This window comes from Urocitellus parryii, chromosome 5 (genome assembly GCF_045843805.1).
Source record: "Urocitellus parryii isolate mUroPar1 chromosome 5, mUroPar1.hap1, whole genome shotgun sequence".
NCBI lineage: Eukaryota > Metazoa > Chordata > Mammalia > Rodentia > Sciuridae > Urocitellus > Urocitellus parryii.
The window spans coordinates 33,688,359-33,710,852 of record NC_135535.1 but is presented as its reverse complement, the minus strand read 5'-3'; the positions used below and the strand labels follow the sequence as shown (position 1 = coordinate 33,710,852).

General features: G+C 31.9%; 1 protein-coding gene across 1 annotated transcript; it reads left to right on the top strand.

Annotated features, from left to right (window-relative positions):
* The first annotated feature begins 484 nt into the window (after nt 1-484).
* Nucleotides 485-21,346, top strand: Alx1 (ALX homeobox 1). The gene is made up of 4 exons (XM_026391431.2): nt 485-710; nt 3,459-3,763; nt 6,683-6,811; nt 21,026-21,346. Exons 1-4 carry the CDS (start codon nt 485-487, stop codon nt 21,344-21,346), a joined length of 981 nt encoding a protein of 326 aa, XP_026247216.2.
* Nucleotides 21,347-22,494: the final 1,148 nt, after the last annotated feature.

Sequence of the window (22,494 nt, the reverse complement as noted above, 5' to 3'; positions counted from 1 at the left end):
GGGAGTGGAGGGTTAACTGCTTTGCGATCTCACCAAGCTCTTCCGAAATGCCAGTCCACTGTTGCGGCGGCGACAATATTTCTGGGTGTTGGGGCCTTGTCTCTTCTGGTATTTGTCTGAAATGGAACTGTCTGTCTAACCCAGGCCTGGACGCGCCCTGCCTGGGTAAGTGGGGAAGATGGGGGTGGGGTGGGGGCGGAGGGGGCCCCCGGGGTGGAGTTAGTCGCCTGCTTATTTTCATATTCATTAGAACTGGGAGGTTGCCCAAGGAGCCCAGCTGAGTTTCAAGATATAAAAGCAACTTCGGGTGCCCCCTTTCCAGCCCGTACGTATTAAAGGGCTCCAAGTCGGGCAGCTCCCGGCGTCGCAGGGTTGGCTTCCCCTTCCCTCCTCTCTGGCCCTCCCTCCTCCCGCCCACTCGCTCCCTCCCCCAGCGCTCTCCAGCCCCGGCGCCCCGAGAACTCCGAAACAGCCTTCCAGGATTATGGAGTTTCTGAGCGAGAAGTTTGCCCTTAAGAGCCCGCCAAGTAAAAACAGTGACTTTTACATGGGCGCAGGAGGCGCGTTGGAGCACGTTATGGAGACGCTGGACAATGAGTCCTTTTACAGCAAAGCGTCGGCAGGCAAATGCGTGCAGGCCTTTGGGCCCCTGCCGCGAGCCGAACATCACGTGCGCTTGGAGAGGACCTCACCCTGTCAGGACAGCAGCGGTGAGTAGTCAGCGCCCCAGCTCCAGCCCCAGCCCCAGCAGCGGCATCCCTCCGCAAATCTGAAAAGTGGGACCCTTCAGGATAGAGAGCAAAGGAGGAAGAAGAGAAGGAAAGAGAAAGAGCGAGCTAAGGGAGGCAAGCGTAACTGTGCGCGCTTTACCAAGCGGCGTTATCGCTGCAGCGGTCTTTTGCTGGGCAAAGGAATTAGAGAACCCGGTTACCTCCACGTGATTCTCATTTCACCGTTGGGTAGCCCAAGTTATAGGTTAGCGCGTCTCTAACCAGGATCCCAGCGTAAACTGATGGGGCGCTAAAGAAAGCGTAATTGAGTCAAGATAGCGCGCTTCCTCTGTGAACCAGCCGCGCTGCTGGCCGCGAGGAGATGAAATCGATCACAGCTCCTTAGAAGACGTCACTATCCTCGGGGGTGAAAATAAGAGATCTTTGAGCACCTTTAGGTGATAAACTTTTTATTGTCCAAGACGTGGCGATTTTTTTTTTCATTGTGAGGTTGGGGAGTATTGCTAGATAATTAGATTGTGTGGATTTCTGCTTTTATGCAACACAACATACGTAGATTTTTGTTTAATACCAAATAACTTTAGATAGCTTGGGGCAAAAAATCATTGGTGTATAATCTCTTACTCTAGGATTTGTGTTGTCCATTTTTCTGATTCCCTATGAAAAGACTCCTAAGAAGCCTTTCGGAATGCTTCTGGGTGAAATCTTCAACTTTGAATGCCCAAATATCTCAAAGTCAAAATGTTATCAAAACAAACCATCTATCTTTTCTATCTTGTAACCCAATACAAACCTATTATTTCAGATCGCGACAGCTAAAACACGTTTACAATTCCAAGAGGACTTTTCCTTATCATTGTATATATTCCACAGTTAAGCTGTAAGAAGTGGGTTGCTTTAAAAAAACAAACGAATTAAGTGTGAAATATTTATAACAAGCCTCCACCGTCTATTTTATTGGAAGTTCTAAAATCTGGCAAGACACTGGCTTTGTAGAAGAAGCTCATTAACTAAATACTTTGTATGGAAGCTTTAAATAAATCTCATGTTTTACTTATTTTATCCAGTTTGGCGAGCTACTCTTGATTTGTAAGGGTAAAACAAAATAAGAAGCGCAAGTGAGAGAGAAAATAATGGTTAAGTCATTTCAATCTTCTATTTTAAAGACGTGGACTTTTTAATACATTACATTTAAATTATTGACTGTATTTTTGGAATTCTCAGATGTATACTGAACTTATTTGACTTGACGGGACTTTAATAGTTCTGCATTGTCCCGTGTTGACGGCTAGATGGACTCAATCATTTTTCAAATTGTCGGGAATCCAAAATTAGAAGAGAAATAGGTGATTTTTGATACTTTGCTAACTTTTATCCGAATATCACACTTATAGGATGAATTTTGACAAGAAAGTATTGAGTGAGATGAACAGGGGCAGCTTTCTGCTTAATTTAGGAAAGATCCTGTCTTTCTCCTGAGATGCCCTTAGCCACTCCATGGCTTCCCCTCCCCCATCCCTAATTGCCGCAGTTCCTAGTTTAACTCAGTCCACGGAGACAAAACCATATTGTTAATCAGTCAAGCCCCTTTTTAAAATTTAATTTTATATCACATCTTACTTTACATAAAAGCTATTAGTAATTAAGTTATATAGGCATTAAAGTCGAATATATTTTCATAATAAGACAGTTCTTAAAATAGGAATGATTTAAAAAACAGAAACAAATGAAAAAAGTATGATCATCCTTTGGAAGTTTCTGTTTTGACTGGATTGATTTTACGTTTTAAAAAAATGCCTTATGTGCATTCATTGTTATTTGTGTGTGTGGCATCATATGATATTTTTTTGTTTTATATTGCATGCATGCAATCAAATCTGAAAATAATTACTGAAATTAAAATACCACATAACATAATGTCAGATGTCATCCTTTGTAATGTTTTAATAGATGTTTTAATTTCTATGCGTTCATGGAAGAGACAATAAAACTTTGTCCTAAAGCATATTACATGAGTTAAACAGAAAAATGGGATATTTAAGAAAGAGCCACAAGATGAGTTTTTAAGGTAAAGATGTATACTTAAATATTATTATTTTCTATACTAAACATTTTAATAAATTGATAGAAATTTCATTTTTTCAATTTAGTAGATTGCTTTTTGAAAGAAACTTAAATTCAGACATGAGTATTCAGTTGAAATATTCTAAATGCCCCATTTAAATCTACAAGCAATATATTTTGTGTGGAGGGGAAAATAACGTGTGGAAATAGGTATGTACGTCTGTACGTATTATTTTAAATTGAAATATTTTTTGAGCCTTGCAAGTGGCTTGATTATGTTTGAAAACATACCAAGTTTGGTTCACTTTTCAAAAATCATGGTCACTTTAGGTTTTTCTTTTTTTAAGTCTAGAGCATCATTCAATTTAATTACATTAACTTGAATGAATATATGTTATATGTATGAACCTTACTTTAACCTTATAAAATATAACTGTGGATTTCCATAAATTATTAATTCAATGTCCACACTTTAAAATGATTTTTTTAAAACCTGTTCCACATCGAATTAATAATTTTACATAATGTGATCATCCAATTAATACTGGCACAATAAATCATTAACAGAACTACATCCTGATGCTCTAAATGGCTTTGACTTAGTTCTTACATTAAGATGTGTTTGACAATCCTGAGAACTGCTATTTTCCCCTCTGGGTACAGTGAACTATGGGATCGCCAAAGTAGAAGGCCAGCCCCTTCACACCGAACTGAATAGAGCTATGGACAACTGCAGCAATCTCCGGATGTCTCCCGTGAAAGGGATGTCAGAGAAGGGAGAACTGGATGAACTTGGGGATAAATGTGACAGCAACGTGTCTAGCAGTAAAAAGCGGAGACATAGAACCACCTTCACCAGTTTGCAGCTGGAGGAACTGGAGAAGGTCTTTCAGAAAACCCATTACCCGGATGTATACGTCAGAGAACAGCTCGCCCTGAGAACAGAACTCACTGAGGCCAGAGTCCAGGTAGGAGCCAATTGGAGGCCTTGTTGGGGTGGTAATCAAAAGAAGAATAGTTTGAGAATAATTGCATTTTGTCACAAGTGAAGAAACTGATTCTGGAGCTGAAGATACAGAACAATGTAATATATAAGTCTATTAAAAAAAAAAACTTTTTAGTTGCAAAAAACCTGAAAACTCAAAACATGAACAAAACCAGTTATTATACAGGCATATAAATTAACACTCATTTAAAAAGAACATAATTTGATAACATTTCTCTAATTTAAAAACATAAATTTTAAAAGTAAAAAACTATAATTATGGTTTTAGGTAATCAATAAATTTGTTTTTCTATTTTATCAGCCACTGAAATTCCTTTTAGTTTATATACCAAGTATTTGTGAATTATTTTTATAATAGCACACAAATCTGTAGTTTTTCTTGGAATGGGGTTTTCATAAAAGAAAAAAATGAAACAATCCCACAAACTTTCAATTCTTATGTGTATATACCATAAGATATTTTCACTGACATAATTAAAGAAATACAAGATAGCTCATTTACCATTTTTTGGTCTCAGTAGTTGTCAATAATGTGTTCTGATTTCTAAAATTTAGATAATTATATAGTTTTTGCAGAGTAAATAATGAGTATGTACTTAAAGTGAATTTTTGTATATACTCAGTTATTTCAAATTATCAAAATTAGATGATTCAATGTGCTTAAATTTTTAATAATTTGAAGTAGAAAATTTATAATAAGTGAAAATTTGACCCTTAGTAGTATTTTTTTTGCTAGATTTGACATTCTCAAATTACATTTTATTAGTTCCCAAGTAATAAATAAAAGCTTTAAATGAATCAATAATTCAGTAGAGTGTTTTTTTCCTTTGTGTGTATATTTTTACTTTAATTAGGAAAATACTGTATTCTTCAATTCTGATAAGCCACCATAATGGAAAAAATGAACAAATAGTGACAAATTTTGTTCTGAGTGCAGTGAAGTAAATGAAAATTTTAGGATTAAGCCATTGTAAGTCTCCATACATCATTAAAGACAACATCTGGTGGTGCAGGGATAACAAGCAGCAGATTTTTGCTTGAGTTTTTGGAAATAAACTGTTATTTTATCTTAGTACAACTTTCTAGATTTTTATTTCCTGAACTAACCAAGAATTTTAGAATTGTCAAGTATTAACACGAGGCCTTTATGTGTGTGTTTCAGTTTTGTGTCATATATATTTAAATTAGTTATACTTGTAACCATAGAAAAAGATATTTACATACAGAGTGATCAGCTGGGTGCAATGCATGTTTTCCCCTTAAGTCCTGATTAATTTTTGTCTGAGAACATGTACAGGGAGCCAACCTGAACCTAATTTACTCAGGTTGTTCCCTTTCCTGCTGTTACATTAGAGTGGTAATTAGCACCCATCTTAAGGAGAGCACCAAGGTCTTTTTGACAATTGGAAAAACAAACCCCCCAAAACCTTCATTACTAAATTCCCTTCATACATTTTTGATGCCCATTTGTAGAGACAGAAAGAAAATGTGATTGTTTTGTTGTCTCAAGCTCTGGGTATAATGGATAATAGACATTGTACTAAGTAACATACTAAACAAGTATCTTTTTATTTTTATCTTGTTTTAATTGTGAAAACTCTTCAATATGTCATCTTAAATTTCCAATATATACTTGACTATCATATTGTGTATTAACAGGTAGCCAAAGTTATGAATGTATAAAGTTATAGAAGATTAGAATTGAGTATGAAAGACAATGTAAAATTTTCAACTAAATTTTACTGAAAGACTTTTGACATTTTGCATTTTTGTATTTAATTTCCAGTTTCTTAATATTTTATATTTTGCACATAGTAGTGTAAAGAAGATGAAAGAGATTCCTGAAATCTTCTTGTATAATGTCTACTCAAAAATATCAAAGTTTTCCTATCGAATATAATTTATTGTATCTCCCTTGAATACATTAAAATATTAGATGAAGATGTTTTTTGAGAGCTAGAAGTGTGAATTAAAACATTCTTAGGAAGGTGGTTCATTGGATAAATATTTCTAATATATAATTAGAGAAATTATGGAAGATGTGGGCCACACTAACTTACTGGAATTCTTGACACTTGGTTCTGTCCACCCTATTTATTTTATTATTTATATTACCTGTGAGTGTTTTAAATTAGAGGTATGATTGTGAAAATATTCGAGCATTTTCTATAAGGAAAAATAAATGGTATACTTTATGTAATAAGTACATTTATGTATTTTAAAATGACATTTCAATTTTACATGATTATATTTTACCTATAGTCCTTACCATATTCAATGTAATGTCTTCTGTTTTTCTATTTCTAAATATTTAAGACATTTCCACTAAAGCTGTATATTTTAGATGCAATCTTTGTTTAATTTTTATAATATTATCTAAATATAGGTACATCCCAGAACAATCTTCATTTTGTGATATGTTTTTAAGATAATTTTTAAATAGATATTTATTTGGTCATAGATTGGCTGAGTTTATGTTGTTGCATTCCCCAAACTAAAAAGCTATGATTATCTCCCAGACTTTAGTATTCTCTTGGAAGCAGATTATCCATTATAATGTTGAAACAAAGAATCTTCAGGATCATATATAATCTAATCCCTTTTCATTTTCTAGAGATGATACAATGAAATACGTTAGAGGCATAACATATCAAATAAATTTGCTGAAAGCCTAATGGCTCTTTTTATTAAATTTTATTTCCTCACCCACACACTACTTATCACATCAGGGTATGAGAGAAAGTATCCTTCTGTGACATAAGAAATTCTTTTCTTAGTGATTTTATTGATGTGGTTTTCCTTTCTGGTTTGAAATCTTTTAATAGCAAATTTGCTTTATCAAATATTCCTTATATGAAATTTCACTTTTTTAAAAAACTAGGTTTGGTTTCAAAATCGAAGGGCCAAGTGGAGAAAAAGGGAACGTTATGGCCAAATACAACAAGCTAAAAGCCATTTTGCTGCGACCTACGATATATCAGTTTTGCCAAGAACTGACAGCTACCCACAGGTATGGTAAATTACAGTTTCCTGATCAAGAAAAGTAGATGTTATAAATTCTTCAAAAGGTGAGCATAGGTTTTATTATACCTAATACAATAGTCAATAATGACAGTTCAATTTCTAGTTAACCTTTTTCATATTTGTTAAAATTTGTTTTTATTAAAAGATTTAGTTTGTGATTATTTTCTTTCAGCCATTCACATAAAAATATTACATGATCTCTTCCTTATGGATTTTTTAATACACTAATAAATGAAATATTATTTCATTGAAGAAGCCTCTTAATTGTACCTACATTTAATTATTCAGGCTTTCTTCCTTTGCTAATTTTTAAAAACAATAGTGTTGCCGTCAGGGTGGCTACTGTTTCATGGACTGTGTTGAAACCTGGTGTCAAATGTGGCCTTTAAGTCCTTTATTCTACTTAAAAATCTCTCTTCTATGTTTTTTTTTCAGATTTGATATTTTTCATTGTGTCAAGGACACATGTAATCCTTATGACATATAAATATAGTTTTCAGAAATTAACCATGCATAGGAAATATTGCCTTCATCGTGGGATATCTTTTACCTTATTTCAAAAGCATTAGTAATTCTTTTTCTTCTTATTTTCCTTTTAATTAAGAGTATATTTTCTTTTTTCATACCTTGTGATATATATACTTGTAAATGTATTTCATATTCCTAGTGTATTTCATATTATATTATTTTCCCTGATACTGAATGATGATATTCAGAACTGTATTTTTATATATGATAAGGATCATGCATATTATAAGGAACAGGCAATGCTTTTATTTCATTACTTGGTGATATGAATCCTAAAGGGCCTCTGTGAAAAAATGACACATATGCTAAAGGGACACTGTGACAGTTAAGTGACTAGGTCATCCAGCCATTTATGGAAGGGTTTTCATTTCCTATAAAGGTCAATTCATACCTTGTGAGTGTGAATTCAGTCCTTTAATGTGCCTTTCTAGTGTTCTTGTCTTTTATGTTCCTGAAAACCCATTTTGGGAACTTCACTCCTCCAGACCAATTCACCAAATTTACTAAAGTAATACTGCATGTTAAAAAAGCCTCAGAGAGCACCTTGTTCAAAACCCTCATTTTGAAAGAGTAACAGACCAAGTTGAGTTAAGGAATTGGTCCATGATTGCACCAGTGGCTCTTTCAGGGCCAGTGTCTAAAGAGCTGCTATATAGCTCAACTGTCCAAGCACTGTGGAAACCAATGTACATATCCCATGCCTGTCAAAAGAAGTGTCTTGTTTCTGTTTTACAATTTATCTTAAAGCATAAAGTATACTTCTGGTTACTGAACATCATAGGGCTAGGGAAATTTTGTTCACCACACAATGTGTGTCTTAGTTGAGTTTTAAACAAAATGTTCTGTGGGTGTTTCTCCTCTGGGCCACAAGCTCCATGAAGACAGGGACTGTAGCATCTTACAGTTGTTAACAGCACAATGATCCTCATCATGTGTCCAGACACTGTTCTGAACAAGTCACATTAATTTATTTAATCCTCCCAACAACCTTATGGGATAGGTGTTTATTAAATATCTGTTCCTCAGTTGAGGAAACTGAGGCACAGAGAGGGGAGGTATTAACTCACTTTCACTATTGATGAACCCCAGATGTGACCAGAACAACCTTGCCTGCCAAGAGCAAGATCTTAACCCATACACTAGACTGTCTCTCCCAGTGAATATATTTAAATGTTTGAATGATTAATAAATTTATACCAAAAAAAGCCTAAGGCTTGAGTTGCATTGTTCAAGTCTGAAATTTAGTTCAAAGGAGCAGGAAATGTATCCACAACCAGTGAAATAATAAAAAGGAAAATTCAGATGGACCTTATTGTTTTTAAGAAACTATGAACTCTTATCAAATGGACTTTAAACAGTCTTAATAATGTTTATTGCACAACACTTGACTGATAGACCTTTTTTTTTCCTTTTTACTGCATCTTATTCTTTCAATCTTTATTCCTTTACTTTTAAATCCCATTTCTATTTTTCACTTCTGTCTTCTTAGCTGTTGGTTGCTTTAACTCTGATTCCTTTCTTTGATGTTTTATAAAGCATTTTGAGTAAAATCTATCACAAATTAAAATGTGTATAAGGGCTTAATATACTCTGACTGGTCATCCCTTTTTATTGGATATTTTCTTATGTGTTATTGTGCTTCAGAGTTTTAGATATCAATTAATAAATTAAGGTAACCTAGTAGCTAAGGAAATGGTACATCAAATTATACACTTGATAGTATTTTTTTTTTACTCCATCAGGGATCAGTTGAAAAATTTCTGGGCACAAATCATGGGAATTTTGTAACAATTCTCTTGTGTCTTCTCCATACTTTGTGGATGTTGGTTGTACCAAAGTATGGGAACACAGAGAAATTATGTTGAATTTGTTTTGACAGTAGAATTCATGAATAATAATAAAAAGGATACCTGCAAAATTCGAACTATATTCTTGTATTGGTAAGTCACTTCGTGTTTGGTTGCCAAAAATTCTGAAATGAACTACATGTACCTCCTTTGTAAAGATTTTGGATAAATCTAGGAGAAATTTCTCTTCAAGGTAAAAGTACATGGTAGACTAGTTTAGTTGAAAAAAAATAATTATGTCAAGCTTCAGCCTACAGGAATTTTTTTTAATCATTAGGCTTGAAAATAGAAACATAATGGGAGAAATAGGAATGGAAATAGAATCCAACAACTCAATGCAATTAGACATTGAATTTGGTTACTGTTACTAATTACAGAAAAAAATTATTAACTGCAGAAAAGTTGGAAACTAGAAAATGTTGAAGGCAGCACAGAAATAAAAAATTAACAATTTGGCTGGAAAGCAAAAACATACACAGAAATACATGAAAAACAGATATGGTTTTAAAAATGTTCTACTCAAGCCTGCTCAGTGTGGATAATCATTGTATCCAATGTACAGACTTCTATATATAACATGTAATGTGTTTATTTATGAATAGTAATGAATGCTTACTAAAATGTTTTAAATGCTTTGTTTCAAATGGTTTTTATTACACTGCAATAACAAAAGCCATAGCAGTAAAAATAGTAAAAATTGGGGGCTTATTTTAAGACAGGCACTGTGCATCCTTATTAAGGCCATTAACTCATTTAATTTGAAGCCAGATTTTCTGAATTCAGAAGTTCAGGGCTCTTTTGCCACATTATCTTCTTAATTCAGCAACTTAATGGAATTGTTCAATTTTGACCCTAAGACATTTCATCACTTTGGAAACCAAAAATGCTTCAAAAATTTTTGAAACCAAAAATAGTTTAAATCATTATTTTTTGTATTTTTTTAAATGGAAGCATTTTTGGTTTCCAAACTATTTAAAAAGTCTTGATATTGACACCTGTTAGACTCTTTTTGATATTTTTCTTAGGCCTGCTATCTCTTGACAGTGAATAAATAAGAAAATATGAGTTGTGACATCCACAGTAATGAACTTTGAGGTAGTATAGTTTTATGTAATGATTATGTTAGTTGAATAAAGAAAAGTTCTATATTTTGACCCACACTATCACTTACCATTTGATAGCATTAGCTAAATTAAAATATCTGATGTTGTTCCAGTTGTAGCATTTTTAAAAACATTGTCATTGTTTGTTCTGAGTCTGTCTCCTTTTTCTTAAATTCCCTTCCCTTCATCTAAACCGTAGTTATGCCTTGAAGCTTCTACATCCTCTTGCCACCAGCACATCCTTTTCTCATGGGTTCTATGGTGGGTTGTATAAAAGATCTCCCCTCTATTTACAATGTGAAATATTAAAATATGAACAACTTCTTATCACCTTTGTATCACTATAGTATCAAGTAAGTTACATAGTCACCAAATAGATATAAACTTAAGTACTGACGTACTTCAATAGTTCTTTGATAGTACCTTATTTAAAAAGTAATCAATTTTCAATGAAATAGCTTGTTTTTGATTCTCTGTTAGTAACCAGCACTGTGGTCTTAAGCAATTAAATTTCCCTCAATTTTCTTCTCTAACAGACTAGCCAGGTTTTGCAGATCCCTTTCAGCTTAGCTTTTTCTCTTCCAACATTATTTGTATTTATCAACAGATGTTTGATAGGTACTGGTTTGGGCATAGTGGAATGTTTGCATTATAGACAGATAATAAACTAGTTAATGTTTGTATTAAATTCTGAAAGCACTGCTTGGTGCAAACTAATCAGAGACCAAAATAATGTTGACCTTGAATTTAATAAGCAAGCAAGGATATATCAACTTTAAAATCAAAGCATTTTAAAATTAATTTTTTTGGTGAATTAAATATTCTTGAATGTTTTCTGGAAGCTTGTAGCCAACTTTCATTCTTACAGGTAATGTTCTTTTCATGCTGTTGATTTGGTTTGAATTATATGAGCATCAGCTTGATTATGTACTAGCTAGATGACTTGGATCAGTCCCTTGATTTCCTTGCTCTTCAGATTCCTTATTTTTCAAATGGAGATATTGTTGGTATTAGTGTTGGAGGTGTTGGTAATGTAGATGATGAGGAGGATGATTATTTATTTATTTAGTTAATTGTGAGGATTGAATAGATTTCTGAATTGAAAAGCCCTGTGTTTATAGTGTAAGGAGCTGAATTTAAGAACTTGAGGAGAGCTAGGGGTTTAATGTAAGGATTATGAACATCAGTTAGGGAGTCATTGGTTCAAACCTAACTTTGCCACTTTATAGCTTTCAGTCCTTTGGCAAATGAATTAACAAATAGGAACATTTTTCCTCATTTATAAAATTAGGAAAAAAGTTTATGTGATGTTTGTGAGTGTTGAACAAAATAGTTGACGCAAAGTCCTCAGAACATTGTATGGTATATAGTAAATTCTTGAGAAATGTGGAGATTACATAGTATCCATTAGCCAATTTTAATTTTGTTCTAAAGTACTTACCTCTCATTTGAGTGTTCTCTCATGCTGTAGCATTTAAGCTAATGAATAAATTTAATTTTTAAGGATCTAGGGAAGGATCACATTCAGTTAAATATACTTTGCACTTTAAATTAGGAAAACAAAATAGTCACTTTAGGATTTCAGGTGCATTTTCTGTTCACCAGAATAATTTTCTTAGAAAGAAAATATTTTTAATCAAAGTTTTCAGAAGAAAGGTGGAAGTTTTTTTCCTCACCTAAATTATGAAGGAAGTCTTACTTAGTCTATATTGAGAATCATCACTAAATACATGTTTATAAATGTGCAGAGACCCACACTATATCTTCAAACCTGTGGTTATAATGATGCATTATAAAAATATGCCACCAGGAACCTGAACATACCAAGACGTGGATTCAAGTTATAGGTAATTTGTTGTCATTGGAATAATTGAAAACAGATTAAAGCTATATAGTGTTCCTAGTTTAAGAAATTCTATTTCACATACTATAATTAAATAATTTTCTTAAATGAAAATGTAAAGTTTAATTTAATGGTGATTCTGAGATAATTGTTCATCCCTCTTTTCCCCTTCACTAGTTTCTCTTCTAATCTTAAAAGTTTACTTCACTTAAACTGAACAAGAAATAGGAAATGTTATCTCTAGCCATTGTGGTATAGCAATTTAGTGACATTTGGAGCAATTCTTTCCTTTGAAGAAAATATCATATTTTTATCAGTTATTTCTATTTTTCCCCACATACTCAAAATAAACAATCCAAAATTGTTAAAATGTCAATGATATAGCTGTAATTAATACCTCGAATAATGAATGTTTGTATGTCTATGAAACAACCAATGAGAAGGTCATATAATTCTATAGCAAAAAAATTCTCTTAAAGTAAGTGAAGGGACAAAAATGTTGCCTTCATGAGGTAAACAAATTATATTGATATTGCACAATTTTTCACTAATTATAAATATAAATATTTAAAGTCATAGAACAAATGATATTCTATATTACTTAATAAATTTAGTTTTCACAATAGGTAAAACTGTTGATTTGATTAAATGTATGATATATATCTTATATAAGTATACAATATTTCTTTGGTAGTATCTACTAGGTAAGAGTGCAACTAGTAACAGTAAATATAATAAAAAATTTGTATTGAAATATATAATATAAAAATTTTAAAGAGATAAACAATATCATCATAAAGAAGTGAAGTACATTCGTCTTTTGGATTATGAAGATAGTTACATTTATTTTTTGAAAAGAATGTAACATTTTAATTTAGTATGATTCAATGAGTCCATGACAAAGTTTTTGTTGTTTTTAATAGGTAATCACTGTTAACCCATTGAATTTAACTAAATTTATCACACACATTTTTTAAGAGAAAATTAAACCAATGAATTTCATATATTACCAAAACAAATAAGAAAAGGTATAAAACTAAATTACCTCAGAATGCCATCATCAACTTACATATATAAAACCTATTTCATAGGAAAATAGAGAAGAACATGGTGGAAAATAAAGTCAGCAAAGAGTGGCAACTCTATGAGAACAGATCTGTGGGTTCAAATCTATAATTCATACACTTATTGTCAGTGCAAACCTTACATTATATTTTAATCCAGATTATTATGTATGCCATATTAATATTTATTTTCATTTTTGTATTTTGAGATAAGTTCTGCTATGTAGTTCAAGCTGTTCTGAACTTATTTATTAAGCCTCATGTCTGCCTAGATTTTCTTTTTTATTATATATCATGGATATTAAATAGGTTAAAGTTTGCATAAATTCACAGTTGATTTTTAAAACCACAAAAATAAAATTACAATTTGTTAACTGTATAAATCCAAGATGATTGAAATCGGTTTGACTCAGGATTTTAATTCAAACTGATGAATGATTTAAAGTGGGTATTTCTAAAATTAAAAATATCCTATGCAATTTAAGAATTTGCGTATTTGATTTATATTGTTAGTTTTAAATGTGCTAGAAAAACATTATTCACAAATTAACATTTTTATCTTTATTGTAATTATGAATTTATTTTATTAGGTTAATGGTGTCATTAAAATGAATCAAAAACTGACAAATCAGTAATAGTAGCATGAATACATTAAAATATATGAAAAATAGTGTAAGGGATGGCTGCAAAATACTCCATAGAATATTGTTGCTTGAGAATAATAAAATAGCCCTCCTTATTTTATTTCCTCCTTAGATGAATTGATTTGAAAAGGTACATTTTAAAAACATGAGGTGAGTTTGCCCATAAATAATTGTTAATGATCACAATTAGTATAACAGTTAAGAATCAGTGCAACTCTAAAGGAAAAGGTACAAATGTCCTTAATGTTCTTACATCTTTGACTTGGAGCATCTTTTAAATATTATTTGAACAATAAAAATTAAACATATCCTATGAAGTTATTTTGAAATTTTTAGGCAGAAACATTTTTTATGAAACTTAGAGCTTTTGTTTGAATTAACAGAACAGATAAAATTTTATTGTTCTGTTAAGCAGTTATCATATCAGTCTCCTATGACTACTATATCTAATAGTTATTTTTTAAAATGAAAATGGCATTCTTGTGCCAAGTCCCTGTACACATTTTTAAGATGGAATTTTGTTAAAAATGAAATTTAACAGGTTAATTTATACTTAATAATATGATCTTTTTCTAATGAATAAATAGTTGAAAAGCATTTCAGTTTTGTAATACTACATACTCAAAAATATGTCTTGGGAATTTTTGAAATTGATTCCAAAATATCCTTTTACTTCATATATCATCTTAGACATTTTTGATAAAAATCAGACCTCATAAATAGGTACTGATGAGATACTCTCATTTTTATCTCAAGTAGTAGCTAAAAAACATACTCTCTTTTCAATAATTAATTCAAGTTTGGATTTGTTTTTCCAGGCAAATCTAGAATATGTTAGTCACTGGTAGAAAATTCACTATTTAGAGATATATTCTTTCTTCTTGCCACTAACTTATTGATGCAGTAATTAGAAAAGTTAATGGGAACTTGAAGTTATCCAACAGCTAAAATTATTTGCAAGTTTCTAAGCATATGACTCATTAATATTTTGTTACCCTCAAATTTATAGGAAAAGACATGTTAATAAAGTATGGAATTGTTTCTTTAAAAATTAAAGAATTTAAAAATTGTTTCTTTAAAAATTCTTTTGTAGAAATTGATGTTTTCATTTTAAGAGGTCATATGAATAAATTACATATTGATAATGTGCTAATAAATTTATATAGTAATCATTAAAATATGCACAGTAGTCAATAAATATAAACATTCTGTCAAAGAGGAAAAATCAAAAGGAACTTTTGGGTTAGTGTATAAAAGGTATTGCTATAACATCATCACAAATACCTCTTTGTAAGCCCCTCATTACTGTCTTTTAGAACAAGCTTTAATATGAGTCTCTCAGGGAAGTGTGCCAGTTTTTGACGTCAGAGTAGCATGAATGTTCACATGATGAGTGTGTATGTGTACGAGGTGTGTGTATATGTGTGTGTGTGTGTGTGCGTGCCTATAAATATTATAGATGTTAGTGGCAGGAAGTAGGTGTAGTCTTGTTTGCAGAGAAGTAGGACTAAACTTACTTTAGTAGAAAAATGTTATTAATTAGTTGTTTTGGAGATTCTTAAAAGTAAGAGAAGGTTGTTACTTAATTATTTTCATGTTCAGTATTTCAATTAAATTCAAAAGGCCTGTATCTCCTGAATAGTTCTCTCATTAGAATACAGAATAGAAAATGCTTTTGTGAAGCTGATTTTTGTTTAGACCATGCTACTGTGTACTTAAGAAAAAGACTAACAACCTTGTGTTTATTTTAAAAGTTTTAAAAAATATATTAAAGATTACTTACTACAATAAATTAAGCAAATGTATTAGAAATATGCATCACATTCTATATGATGAGATCTGTTTTGCAGTTTTAATTGCTAAGAATCTATCTAAATCAAGTTGCTAAGGTGAATGAGCCATGCAATTTCCTATCCATGATTTACCATAATACTTCACTTCATTCATTACAAGTGTATATCTGTAGTGAAAAAGTCTTAATATGTAGGTATATATTTATTTATCTCTCTCCTTCTCTATTGCTTCTAATCTCTTGGAAGAAAAACAAATGCTAAGTGAATTCAGTTCCAGTTTGGGAAGAATTAGACAAAACTGCAACTTTCCTTCATAATTCCAAAGTCATGGGCTAATTAAGTGTTAATTTTTTATTTGATTAGGAAAACATTCAGGGGCAAATGTTCAAAGTGGAATGGAGTAAGTCAGCCGAACTTCCATTCATGCTAATGGGAGGCATTTGGCTAAGTTCCCTGGACAGTTCTTTGAAAGTGCCCCTAGAACTTTCAAAAAATGTTGTGGGGCACATTAAAACATGGAGTGTTTTTAGTTTCTCCACTCCTTTTAAACACAATAAAGAAAATAAAAAACCATAAAGGCCTTCATTTAAAAAAAAAGAAACTCAAATAGGGTGTGAGCATTATTTAATAGTGTTTCTGGTTGGAAAGCCCTGAGTATTGTACAGTTTGAGAGTCCTACAAAAAAAAAAAAAATTACTCCAAAAATCATTTGGTACTGGATACTGTCATTATGTCAACAAAATAGCCGCCCCCCCCCATATAGAAAGAAAAAGAAAAAGAATTCTTTGCTCCAAAATGTAATAACAGATATAGTATTTCTTTTTTTCCTTTTGTTGGTACTGGACATCAAACCAAGGGCTTCACATATGCTAGGCAAGCACTCTACCACTGAGCTCACTTCCAGTCCTTACTATTTCTTTTAACGAGTCAAAGGGTGGGATTTTATGGGCTTCTGTTGACAAATAGGTAATAAGCCTTTTAACTAATGCAACTTGTAGATGCCAGCACACAGTTTAAAATTGAAACCTATATAAGAATAGAATTGGTATATGGATGGAGGAGAGTGGAAAGAGCCTACCTTGACAGCAGTAGATTTAATCAAGTATAACCTTGTTGTTTAGTCAAAGATTGTCTTCAAACCAGGCGAGGGGGGCACAGGTTTATAATCCCAACAGCTCAGGAGGCTGAGACAGGAAGATCTTGAATTCAAAGCCAGCCTCAGCAAAAGCAAGGCGCTAAGCAACTCAGTGATACCCTGTCCCTAAATAAAATACACAACAGGGCTGGGGATGTGGCTCAGTGGTTGAGTGCCCCTGAATTCAATTCCTGATACAAAAAAAAAAATGCCTTCAAATTTTACCAGGAGTAAATGGTCTACAGAAAAAAATGATATCTGCCCTACAGAGGCCAGACAATACCTAGTATATGATCCTCTGTTGTAAACGCCACGCATTGTTAAGCATGGAGGTTGTTGGAAACTCAAGTGAACAGAGTAACATGACAAGAATGGCACAGAGTTAAAAGCTAGATCATATGAAGAAAATTAAAAGGACTGGAGATATTATCTGGAGGAGAGATGGAGATTGTGTCATAATTGCCTGATGACATTTTAAGATTTTCACATGTAAGAGATTGAGTACTTATTCTTTATTATGTTAGGAAGCATAAATAGAAGCTATAAGTAGAGGAAGATAGCTTACCTTACAGAGCTCTCCAAAAGATGGATTTTTATTTTTAAGCAGCAGAGTTTCTTATTATAGGAAATGAACAAAATTAAAGGTATATAGAGAATATTTGCATCTGTGAAGAAACTGGACTATGGTAGTGTTTCTTAATTTCAATTGATTTTTAGAATTGCATCATGTTGTTTTTATTACCATTATTTTAATACAGATACCCTGAACTGATAACCCCATGCTAAGGATTCAGAATTTCCAGGGAAATGCATCTGTGATAGAGGATACATTTTAATAGAAGAAATAAAAACTTTCTAGGTAAAATATAGTTATCAAGGTCTAGGAATGTAAATATGATTTCTGTTAAGCTGATGGAGTATGGTAACTTTAGAGTTCAATCATGAAACAAAATTTAGGTATATTAGTATAAATTGTTCATAAAATTTTGATTCTATCTGCAAAATGGATCTACCCACATTTAATTTTATTAGGAATTTTCAGCCATTCAATACATTTTATAAAGGATGTATTATAGTGTAACAGAACTCAAGATGGAAGAAACAAATATGATCAATAACCATGGGGTTTGCTTTCAGATAGTACAGCCTATAGACCACTACCAAGTCGAGATTATGAATAGGTAAATAAGCAATTGCACCTTATAAACTATTTATGTTATTATAGCATTTCTTCAGATTTCCTGGGTTCAGATTTGACCACTTTTGGAGTTATGCAGTTTTGAGTTAGGGTCTTTGACTCTCCATTCTATAGCTATAGTAATTTCTACAAAATGGGGGTGGTAAAAATCACCCCTCTTTTAATGTGTTGAAACAATTAAAAAGCCCATAGTCTATCCATGGCATATGGTGATTAATTGATGACCATTAGCTATCATGTGCATGATCCTGATCTTCACCATCAAATGTTTTAACATCCAGACGGAGTATTTCAGAGGAAGTGAAATCACAAGACACTGGAGAAAATTATCTTTTGTGATGTTCATCTAAACTATTGATATGGAAACCTACTAGGTCCTCAAAGTTAAGACATGCCAGAAGTTTAAAAATTAAAGTCAGACTGACAGGCTGGAATGGGGAGAAAAGAGAAAGACATCATGAAAACAAACTATATCATCAGGAAAAATGTGTGAGCATATCTCTACCCATATGAATAAATGGAAAGTTATTCAAAATATTTGGGTATCTCTGAAGCCCAACTAAAACATTGCTATGATAATTTGCTTTATCAATTTGCTCTGCTCAGAAAACAACTATGTGTGAGAAATTCTTTCATCAGAAGAGTTTAACATGCTTGATCATGTCCAGATAAGAAGTTCTGATCAAAATAAAACTGTTTCTCTCTACTTTGTTTCAGTATAATAGACTTTATAGCATTTCTCCCCAATTTACAGGTAGACTAATGTTAATTTTTTAAGAGAGAAAATGGTGCCTTAATTTGCATTTGTGGATTACCTTTCTTGCTTTATCCTTCTTATTCTTACTTTTGTAGACATATGTTTGTGTATGTGGGGTATAAGTAGATTATTTTAACAAATTCTAGCAATATTATGTATGAACTAAGAAATTTTTAACAAAATGTAGGCAATTTCTCTCTATCACTATCTTGCTTTTCATTTGTTTTTACAAAAATATGCCAACAAGTTCCCTTTCTTTCTGAAAGCTCTTTGTCAAGACATGTGACTGTGGTTTTTGCAGTGTAGTACAATGTTTGATTGAATGTCAGAGAAAAATCACCCAGATTAAGTTAGAAGGGTTAGTTTGACAGAGTAATGACAATAACAGCCTTCTTGTTGGTTTGAGATACATAACTCAGCAGTCCCTGGCACCAATAATTATATTTCAGCTAAAGTTAAATACATGTAATAGAGTAAGCCAAAAGTAAAACAGCATAGCCTATTATGCTTTAAGAATTAATTAAATGTACAAATAATTATATATATGTCTAGATATAGGTAAATCTAGATATAGATACAGAGATATCTCCTCTTAATATGTTTATATTTCATTTCTATATTTATATTTCTATATTTTTATTTATATTTTATGTTAATATATAAATATGTCATATATAAAAATATTAGCATATAATGAGTATATTACATATATATATATTATATATACTATTTTTCAAACAATACAGAAATAAACATCTTGCCAATCAGTGAAGTACTTGGCTAACAATTGGAATTAGTTGTTCAGGTTTTCTATTATGTTTTAAAACCTGGCTAAGCTACCCTTTCTTGAAAGAGTAACTTCTCTATCAGTATGATCCACAAAATTTATGAGCATATATTCTGATATTAATTGAAGGCAAATTGTTATAGAAAATACAATTCAAGATTAGGTTTGAATTGTAACTAATTAATTGATATAATTGTAATACAAATAGAATTGTAATACAATTCAAGACTACACCAGAGATTATATGTAGTTGCCCGAATCTTCATGGAAAAATATGTAAAAGAAAACCTTGTGAATGTGTTGAAATCATTGCTGATTCTATCCTTAATATCTTGACTTTAAACAAATAAGAAAGGTAGATAGGATGGACATGTATATTGCTATTGCATTTAGTTCAAATGTATTATAATCATGTTGCAGAAAGCATACAATTTGAGTTCACCTTCAAAGACTGTATCTCTCTATACTGCTAGACCATGCAACATTTTCTCTGGTTCCTGCCATTTTTCATGATTTTCTGTGTGTTTTTCTGAAATGTGGGTGATCAGTTTTCTTACTGTTTAAAGTTCTTGTTTGTTTTAGATTGAGATACTTCCTATTCAAAATTCATATTTTATTTAGTGTTTCTTTTACATGTTAACACTTTTAGAGGAGTTATGCTTGTGGGTAATAGTATATTGAATACTTTTATTAGAGATTATCATGAACTGTGAATCTTTGTTGCAAACTATAAAAGAGTTTTCAATCTTATATTTGAGGTATATACTACTTCAATTATACTCATATGATCTTTTTCCTAATATTTACATCATTTTTTTCATTTATGTTTTTCATTCTATTACCTGGTAATGATCCATGTTTTAGAATTTTAAGTTTGTTTTTCTTGTCACATGTCTGTTTTAAATTTATTATATCAATTATAAATAATTGAAAAAATGTTCAAAATACATACATATTTCTCAATTTCTCAGAGCTTTTTATTCAAACCTATAGAATACATGTTTAGAAGGCAAACACTTTCCATAATGAATTTGATCAAAACTATTTTTACAGATCTAACAGTAGAACATCAGCAATGGTTTCCAACAAAAACTGCCACAGGAGTCCAACTTCAGAACGTGAAAAAATATGCAATTCTGTCATTTTGTTGAGAAAGATGAAAACTGTCTTTAAATTTAAAAGTATATTTTAAACCACGAATCCTGAGTAAATCTTCCATATGCATTTAAAAACCATGACTACGAAAAGAATGCTTAAGAGATTGAGAGTTTTGAGAATATTTTATGTGGTCTAGTATGTGGGTTATGGTAATCTATTATAGTAAATAAACTAGAAGAATCAAATAATTATTTTTCAGTTATTATTATTATTAGGACTATAGTAACAGATGATTTAATAGGGGCAAATAATGAATAGTTAACCAAACTTAGTAAATATGATTTAAGAAAGTGAATAAAAGTGCGAAAGTATGAATGTAATATTTATTTCTTATATTTTCCAGATTCAGAACAATTTGTGGGCAGGAAATGCAAGTGGTGGTTCTGTGGTTACTTCATGCATGTTACCACGTGATACTTCCTCCTGTATGACACCTTACTCTCACTCGCCTCGGACAGACTCCAGTTACACTGGGTTTTCAAACCATCAGAATCAGTTCAGCCACGTGCCCCTCAACAATTTTTTCACTGACTCTCTTCTTACTGGGGCTACCAATGGACATGCATTTGAAACAAAGCCAGAGTTTGAAAGGAGGTCTTCCAGTATCGCCGTTCTTCGAATGAAAGCCAAGGAGCACACTGCCAATATTTCATGGGCCATGTAACATAACAGTACTCTTTTATTTTTCTTTTAATAGCAAGGTAAAATATTCTTATTTCTCGTATTTAAAGGATGCCACAATAAGCTGCTGTGTGTGGAATTGCTAAAGGTCAAGATATACAGTGAGACCAGCTTAAATGAATAGTTGTTATTATTTAACATTAAAATCTAAGAATGAACCTCTGAAAAAACTAAATAGGTTTACCATGCACCAGTCTCCACAAATGCTGTTTTAGTAGTAAGGTTTTTTTTTTCTTCCCCCTATTGTACAAGTTGATGAAATATGGTCATGCAGTTTCTTAAAAGAATAAATGTATTAAACAAATTCCTCTGTTATAGATTGATTTATGTTAGTTCTGTATAACAAGAAATCCCTTGTAAAATAATACCTGATAAAGGAGGAAATGCACTGGGGAAAATGTCAAGATACCAAAGCTGTCAGGTAAATATTGAACCACGGTGTTTTGGGGAGTTAACTGCCATTTCTCCCTCTCTGGCTTCTAGAAGCAAATGGGCATATCCGTTGTTGCTGAGAATTAATCTTCAAGCCTCAAAGCCTTTTTAACTTCTTTTTTATAACCTCTTGATGTTTTAGTGAATTTCCAACCAAAAAAAAAACTCTTCTGAAATAATCAGCATTTTCATGAAATATTTGGTCATAGTTTTCTGAAACCATGTGGCTAAAGGTGATAACTGAAATATTCTGGTATGATTTAAAATAGAGTCATGAGGAAAATTTTTATAAATGCCACTTTTTAATGAAAAAGCCAGCATGAACTCAGTCACAATGTTATCACAAACAAGGGGGGAAAATCTACCAAATGCACCATTGTTTTTAGACTAAAATTGTGTTGATTGCACAGCACATACAAACATCTAGTAAATACATTAGAATTACATTTTCTGTTAAATTTATTTCAGTTATATTTATTTTGTAGATGTGTGCATGCTTATATCGTGTGTGTGTGTGTGTGTGTGTGTGTGTGTGTGTTGTTTCTTGAGGCACTATGCCTTAAATATTTTTTGCTACTCTATGTTTTTGCACAGAGAATTAAAATATAAGAAGACTAAAATTTCTGGTGAAAAAGAAAAGAAGAAAAATACATTGCATCTGGAAAATTGCTAACCCCTTTGATTTACTTCTCCTCCCTT